This window comes from Aquarana catesbeiana, linkage group LG08 (assembly GCF_042186555.1).
Source record: "Aquarana catesbeiana isolate 2022-GZ linkage group LG08, ASM4218655v1, whole genome shotgun sequence".
Classification (NCBI taxonomy): domain Eukaryota; kingdom Metazoa; phylum Chordata; class Amphibia; order Anura; family Ranidae; genus Aquarana; species Aquarana catesbeiana.
In genome coordinates, this window is record NC_133331.1 from 294,155,302 (window position 1) to 294,163,482 (window position 8,181).

Sequence of the window (8,181 nt, forward strand, 5' to 3'; positions counted from 1 at the left end):
GTATTAAAGCTGCAATCCAGGAATTCCACAACTTTGCAAAAAAGTACAGGCACACTAGGAGTTAAGTCCAATTAGGTGCGCGTCACCTCCGGGACTTATCTCTGTTACTTACAGTATCTCACAAAAGTAAGTACACCCCTCAGTGACATTTGTGTAAATCTTTTCTTCTATCTTTTCATGTGATGACACTTGTCTACAATGTAAAGTAGTGAGTGTACAGCTTGTATAACAGTGTAAATTTGCTGTCCCCGCAAAATAACTCAACACACAGCCATTAATGTCTAAACCGCTGGCAACAAAAGTCAGTACACTCCTAAGTGAAAATGTCCAAATTGGGCCCAATTAGCCATTTTCCCTCCCCGGTGTCATGTGACTCGTTAGTGTTACAAGGTCTCACGTGTGAATGGGGAGCAGGTGTGTTAAATTTGATGTTATCGCTCTCACTCTCTCATACTGGTCACTGGAAGTTCAACATGGCACCTCACGGCAAAGAACTCTCTGAGGATCTGAAAAAAAGAATTGTTGTTCTACATAAAGATGGCCTAGGCTATAAGAAGATTGCCAAGACCCTGAAATTGAGCTGCAGCACGGTGGCCAAGACCATACAGCGGTATAACAGGACAGGTTCCGCTCAGAACAGGCCTCGCTATGGTCCACCAAAGAAGTTGAGGTCACGTGCTCAGCGTCATATCCAGAGGTAGTCTTTGGGAAATAGACGTATGAGTGCTGCCAGCATTGCTGCAGAGGTTGTAGGGGTGGGGGGTCAGCCTGTCAGTGCTCAGACCATACGCCGCACACTGCATCAAATTGGTCTGCATGGCTGTCATCCCAGAAGACAGTCTCTTCTAAAGATGATGCACAAGAAAGCCCACAGTTTGCTGAAGACAAGCAGACTAAGGACATGGATTACTGGAACCATGTCCTGTGGTCTGATGAGACCAAGATAAACTTATCTGGTTCAGATGGAGACAGGCATGTGTGGCGGCAAGCAGGTGAGGAGGACAAAGACAAGTGTGTCTTGTCTACAGTCAAGCATTGTGGTGGGAGTGTCATGACCCCAAACACACCTCCAAGATGACCACTGCCTTTCTAAAGAAACTGAGGGTAAAGGTGGTGGACTGGCCAAGCATGTCTCCAGACCTAAACCCTATTGAGCATCTGTGGGGCATACTCAAACGGAAGGTTGAAGAGTACAAGATCTCTAACATCCACCAGCTCTTTGATGTCGTCATGGAAAAGGACTCCAGTGGAAACCTGTGAAGCTCTGGTGACCTCCATGCCCAAGAGGGTTAAGGCAGTGCTGGAAAATAATGGTGGCCACACAAACTATTGACACTTTTTGCCCAATTTAGACATTTTCACTTAGGGGTGTACTCACTTTTGTAGCCAGCGGTTTAGACATTAATGGCTGTGTGTTGAGTTATTTTGAGGGGGCAGCAAATTTACACTGTTATACAAGCTGTACACTCACTACTTTACATTGTAGCAAAGTGTCATTTCTTCAGTGTTGTCACATGAAAAGATACAAGAAAAGATTTACAAAAATGTGAGGGGTGTACTTACTTTTGTTTGGTACTGTATACGAGACAGGTTTATTGCACTCGCAGAGGCTACACTCCAGCTGTGAGAGGAGAGAAGCACACAGAGCAGCTATTCCTGCCCTTCCCCTCTGCTGCCCATTCACAGAAGCCTTTGTATTTTGTGAATGAGTTCACATATTACAAATGTTTCTGTGAATGAGCAGAAGAAGGAGAGGGTAAAGCAGTTCCAGCAACTCTGCTCTTGAAGGAACTGAGACCACAGTGAACAGCATTAGAGCTCCGGAAATTATCTTCCTGGAGCACCAAAAACCTGTCAGATGAGAATAATAGAGAAAAGTCTATGAGGCCGAAGGTACCTCGTTAGACTTAACTGATGCCATGCCTGCAGTTTTTACAAAGTAGCTGAATTCCGGGAATTCAACTTTAAGGGGCTGGACCCATAGTCCTTGAGGGTCCCTCTAGCCCAGTGGTTCTCAACTCCTGTCCTCAGGACAAACTAACAGGCCAGGTTTGCAGGATAACTGAAATACATCACAGATGATATCATTTGCTGCTCAGCGATTGAAGTATTCTAGTCTGCATCTCCCCAAGGTAATATTTCAAAATCTGGCCTGTTAGTGGGTCTTGAGGACAGGAGTTGAGAACCACTGCTCTAGCCACTTTACCTAGACATTGTCTCCTAAGTAGGAGCGCATCTAGCAGTGGATAGATCATGGCAGGTGTGCCCTCGTGCTCTTGCTGGGCGTCATGTGCATAGTCACGTGCATCCCTGTGCGTTTAAGGAGGGATGGGCTTCCTCCAGGCACACCTTCCCCTAATGGTGATTCCAAAACAAGACCCGGGTGGGTTCTGGCAGTGGATAAGATCACGTCCTGGTGTATATATTTTAGTAATCATATCAGGGACGTGTTCTCAGGATTACCAGGATTGGAGGTGTCGGGGGGGGGGAGACGCAATGCACTCTCTCTACTACAAAAGGTCAGTGGAAGATCTATCAGGTCCAACATGGTAGTTGGGAAAAAAATTGCATTCGCAGGAAGATGGGACTTTTGTGGGAACCGTATCAACAATAAATATATACTTTTTGTTTCTTTATTGTTGATACGGTGCCCATAAGGTATATAGTTGTTGTTGATATGGTGCCCATAAAGTCCCATCTTCCTGCGATTGCAATTTTTCTCCTGTGTCTTTCAGGGACGTGGCACAGTGCACTTCAGTATGTCCGTGGTGTCCATGCCATGGTGACACACTTAAATTTACATCTTTTCCAAGGTAGTTAGGAAGGTCTCAGCTGGTATGGGTCCCTCCAGCCTTCTTTGGTATGGTCAGCACTGGAAGATTATTGCAGCGGAGCCTATGTTCAGTGTCAACCGATTTGTCTTGCAAAGCTTTTACTTGAGGTTCAGTGGAGCCAGTTTTAATGATATCTTCCACATGAGAGATGTGGCCTTTCGCCTCAGTGAGACGTGTCCTGAATTTGTCGGGGTTCTTTCCTATTTCCTCTAACTTCGCTGTTCGTGTTTCTTTGCAGGTAGTGATGGATGCTAGAATATCAGCACCGGATGGTCCGGCATTCCTGCCTTCCTCCATAGCTGTCTGCAGAGACATACTCCAGCATTCAGCTGGTGATTCAAAGATGGCTACCACTAGGTTAGTGTGGGAAAAAGCCACTGGAGCTTTGGTGGGTTTCAGCTTGCTGGGAGACATGATCAAGGCGCGGAGGAGGTGCTTAAGTGACAGGATCAGGATCTCCAATATAGGGTCCTGCTCTGTAGCAGGATAAAGTCAGGAAGATAGGGGGGGAGCGGAGCTCAGCAGCCACAAGTCCGCTCGGCGTGAGATCCTGGCAACGCCCCCCACCCCTTTGTGGTGCTTCTTAGGTGTTCAAGAAGATGTGAATTATCCAGGTAAGTTTTTCCACACTCTGAACAGGTTTAAGTTTGCTTACTCTTGTGAGTTCTCTCGTGTACGTGAAGTTTTCCTTTATGAGAGAAACCTTTCCCGCACACTGAGCATGAAAAACGATAATCCCCCGTGTGATCGCTCAGGTGCATAACTAGTTCAGCTCTCCGGCCGAAGGATTTCTCGCACTCGGGGCAGGAGTACGGCTTCTCCCCAGTGTGGACTTTCAAGTGATTAGTTAAGTTCCCGTGTCGTGTGAAACCTTTCCCGCACTCTGGGCATGAAAACGGCAGCTCGCCGGTGTGACTTCTCTGGTGTATGGTAAGTTCTGACTTTACTACGAATGCCTTCTGGCATTGGGAACAGGAAAAGGGCTTCTCACCGGTGTGGCTTCTCTGGTGTACAATAAGGCGGGATTTACTCACGCACACTTTCCCGCACTCCGAGCAGGAAAAGATCTCCTTACCGGCGTGGGCTCTCTGGTGTATGGTAAGTTCAGTTTGAGTATCAAAAAAAATCCCGCACTCTGAACACGACAAAAAACTCTTCACTACGTGAATTCTCTGATGGATCCAAAAATCGCTTTTCTGATTGAAGCTCTGGCCGCACTCTGGACAGGTATACGGAACACCATCGGAGTGGGTTCTCAGGTGTCTCACGAGTTTACATTTCTGCAAAAAACTTTTCCCGCACTTTGTACAAGTATGCAGCCTTTCCCCGGTGTGGTTTCTCAGGTGTTCTGTGAGTTTATATTTCTGCAAAAAACATTTCCCGCACTCTTCACATGGAAAAGTCTCACCGCTGTGAAGTCTCACGTGTCTTCGCAGACTATCTTTTCGTTTAAAACTTTGACCGCACTCCGGGCACAAATAAGACTTTTCTCCCCGAGATTTGGTTTTGATTCCTTTATCTTCTCCTTTATAATCTACAGATGAAATCTGGGGCCCCTCTGAGGAATTCCCAACATCACATCCATCTGTTAGAAAGAAACATTATTATTATCATCAACAAACGTATTTGGATTGTTCGTGTTTTGTAGTCAACCGTTGTGTATTTTAGTCTAGTAGTCATCGGTGTAGCATAGATATAAGGAATAGAGGTGGACATTATATTGAGGAATGTAATAGTAAAATATCTTCTCTTCATATTGGGAACATGACGTTATATTGAGGAATGGAGATGGACCTTTCATATGGTGTACAGTATCTCCTCCTCATTTGTTGGGAACATGACGTTATATTGAGGAATGGAGATGGACCTTTCATATGGTGTACAGTATCTCCTCCTCATTTGTTGGGAACATGACGTTATATTGAGGAATGGAGATGGACCTTTCATATGGTGTACAGTATCTCCTCCTCATTTGTTGGGAACATGACGTTATATTGAGGAATGGAGATGGACCTTTCATATGGTGTACAGTATCTCCTCCTCATTTGTTGGGAACATGACATTATATTGGAGGAATGGAGATGGACCTTTCATATGGTGTACAGTATCTCCTCCTCATTTGTTGGGAACATGACGTTATATTGAGGAATGGAGATGGACCTTTCATATGGTGTATAGTATCTCCTCCTCATTTGTTGGGAACATGACATTATATTGGAGGAATGGAGATGGACCTTTCATATGGTGTACAGTATCTCCTCCTCATTTGTTGGGAACATGACGTTATATTGAGGAATGGAGATGGACCTTTCATATGGTGTACAGTATCTCCCCCTCATTTGTTGGGAACATGACATTATATTGAGGAATGGAGATGGACCTTTCATATGGTGTACAGTATCTCCTCCTCATTTGTTGGGAACATGACATTATATTGGAGGAATGGAGATGGACCTTTCATATGGTGTACAGTATCTCCTCCTCATTTGTTGGGAACATGACATTATATTGGAGGAATGGAGAGTGACCTTTTATATGGAAATTATTTTATCATTGAGGGACTAAAAGTTTTCAAACCAAAATGGCCAGGTTTCAGTTAATCATTAGGGATAGGGCTATTTCTCATATTTAATTCACTACAACAACTAAAAGACAATAAAAAATTATTCAATCTAATAGAGGACAGATCAACCTGAAATGACGAAGATAAACAAGGAATGAAAGTGAAGTAAATAAACTCTTCTTACCCGGTGATGTGAGGGGCGGCTGATTCTCCAATATGGTGTCCTTGTAGAGATCTTTGTGTCCTTCCAAATACTCCATCACTCCATACTCCTCATCCTCCTCTTTATACTCTTCTTTAAGAACAATATTGTAATTTTCAGGGTTTCCACTCTGAAAATATAAAACATTAATTGTAACAAACATGCTGTGTATAAATCATAACTACCAATATTTGTCAATCATCTACCTGATGATGGTGAGGGATGATGTGATCTTCCTGTGTGGAATCCCGGGAGTACAGAAAACGTGGACATTTTTCTGGTGGGTTTCTGTAGCTGGATGACTCCTCCATGGTGTCCTTACACAGATCTTTGTGTCCTTTTGGAATCTCAAACTCCTTCATCACCCCATTCTCCTCATTCCCTTTTTTTATCACTTCTTTAACATCAACTTTAGGATCTCTCAGGTTTCCACTCTGAATATATAATAAAAATGACATCAGTGGTAACAATGCAGATAATGTACAGATCCTAATGATACTATCAGTGATTGTTCCTCATCTACCTGATGATGGTAAGGGATGGTGTGACCTTCCTGTGTGGAATCCCGGGAATACAGAGGACGGGGACATCTCTCTGGTGGGTTCCCATTACTGGATCCATCTGTAGGAAACACACACACTGACTGAATACATTGTTTCTATGTGTTTATTAGATGATGAGGGATCTAGGTGGACCCTCCGTACTGCTCTCTCCTTTACAATAAAGTCTCCTCTTACCCGGTGATGTGAGGGGCGGCTGATTGCCCATCATGAGGTCCTTGTAGAGATCCTTGTGTCCTTCTAAATACTCCCACTCCTCCATGGAGAAATAGACAGTGACTTCCTGACACCTTATAGGAACCTGACACACACAATGATACAGTCACCATCCAGACACATCCCTTGTCTGTTACTGGATAATGTCCCAGAATTCCCAGAATCCTCCTCACCTCTCCTGTCAGCAGATGGACCATCATTGCGGTCAGTTCCAGGATCTTCTGCTCTTTCTTCCTCTCGGGTATGAGGGATGGAGGTGGGGGGATGGTAATGGGGTTCTGGCCTCTCCTCCATCTTGTAGAGGTTTGGTGATGTCTCCTCATTGTGTCATGTCCAGGAGAACATTTCATTACTACTTCACAGTCCTGTGTTATACAATAGAAGTGAGCCTGTATGGTCAGGTGTTGTGGATGGAGGGTTGGTGTAATGGGAGTAGAGGTGGAGCAGGACATGTTGGAGGTGATGGGGGTAGAGAATACATCAAGACTCAATGATGGACATAGAGAGAGATCAGTATATTCTGGAGTAGGGGGCGGGGGGATTAAAGCAAACCTGTCTAATGGGCAAAGCACATCTTTTTTTTTGGATGTGAATCTGCAAAAATACATCCCAGTGTACAACAAAGTCCTTTATTACACTCACCTCTCCGGACAGCAGGCTTAGGATCTCCAGGGTGAGGTTCAACATCTTTTTCTTGCCCACAATTTTCACAAAACCTAAAGTCTGCTGATTGTCTATCATGACGTCCTTGTAGAGATCCTTGTGTCCTTCTAAATACTCCCACTCCTCCATGGAGAAATAGACAGTGACATCCTGACACCTTATAGGAACCTGACACACACAATGATACAGTCACCATCCAGACACATCCCTTGTCTGTTACTGGATAATGTCCCAGAATTCCCAGAATCCTCCTCACCTCTCCTGTCAGCAGCTCCATCATCTTCTTGGTGACTTCTAGAATCTTCTCCATGTTGTGTCTCTCAGGTTTTAGGGAGTCACATGGAGGCACTGTGATGGTCATATGATCACCTGACTTCACAAGAGGAAATCTCTGTATTGAGGAACCAATAGGAATATCATGTTAGGATCCCAGAATCCTCCTCACCTCTCCGGTCAGGTCTGTGTATTATTAATAGAGATAAGAGTGATGTCATGTGACCTCCCAGAATCCTCCTCACCTCTCCAGTCAGGTCTGTGTTTTATTAATAGAGATAAGAGTGATGTCATGTGACCTCCCAGAATCCTCCTCACCTCTCCGGTCAGGTCTGTGTTTTATTAATAGAGATAAGAGTGATGTCATGTGACCTCCCAGAATCCTCCTCACCTCTCCGGTCAGGTCTGTGTTTTATTAATAGAGATAAGAGTGATGTCATGTGACCTCCCAGAATCCTCCTCACCTCTCCGGTCAGGTCTGTGTTTTATTAATAGAGATAAGAGTGATGTCATGTGACCTCCCAGAATCCTCCTCACCTCTCCGGTCAGGTCTGTGTATTATTAATAGAGATAAGAGTGATGTCATGTGACCTCCCAGAATCCTCCTCACCTCTCCGGTCAGCTGGTAGATGATCTCCAGGGTGAGGTTTATTATGTCCTCCATGCTATGACTCCAGCCCTTGTCCATCATCAATGAGGTGGTCATGTCATCTGTACAGGATGCTCCTCTTTGAAGATAGGTCATATACTGAAAATGTTATATCAATTTAAAATCTCAGAATTTTAGATAGAATAGAAAGCCCCCAGAGTGCTGAGCGTGGTCCGCAACCAATGGTTGTGTTATCATTAAGTGGTCCTCAATCCCAGGAC

General features: G+C 44.5%; 1 protein-coding gene across 1 annotated transcript; it reads right to left on the reverse strand.

Annotated features, from left to right (window-relative positions):
- Nucleotides 1–252: 252 nt before the first annotated feature.
- On the reverse strand, nucleotides 253–7,270 carry LOC141104800 (uncharacterized). The gene is made up of 7 exons (XM_073594556.1): nucleotides 7,018–7,270; nucleotides 6,549–6,740; nucleotides 6,337–6,460; nucleotides 6,123–6,220; nucleotides 5,806–6,033; nucleotides 5,582–5,729; nucleotides 253–4,419 (listed from the first exon to the last, which is right to left on the reverse strand). Exons 1-7 carry the CDS (start codon nucleotides 7,165–7,167, stop codon nucleotides 3,476–3,478), a joined length of 1,884 nt encoding a protein of 627 aa, XP_073450657.1. The 5' UTR covers nucleotides 7,168–7,270; the 3' UTR covers nucleotides 253–3,475.
- Nucleotides 7,271–8,181: the final 911 nt, after the last annotated feature.

Excerpts from the sequence above, each read along its gene's own strand:
- LOC141104800 (XM_073594556.1), bottom strand. The coding sequence starts at position 7,167 with ATGGAGGAGTGGGAGTATTTAGAAGGACACAAGGATCTCTACAAGGAC. Across the intron at positions 6,741-7,017 it reads TAAGCCTGCTGTCCGGAGAG|GACTGTGAAGTAGTAATGAA; the intron begins GTGAGTGTAATA and ends TGTATAACACAG. Across the intron at positions 6,221-6,336 it reads GCCGCCCCTCACATCACCGG|ATGGATCCAGTAATGGGAAC; the intron begins GTAAGAGGAGAC and ends TGTTTCCTACAG.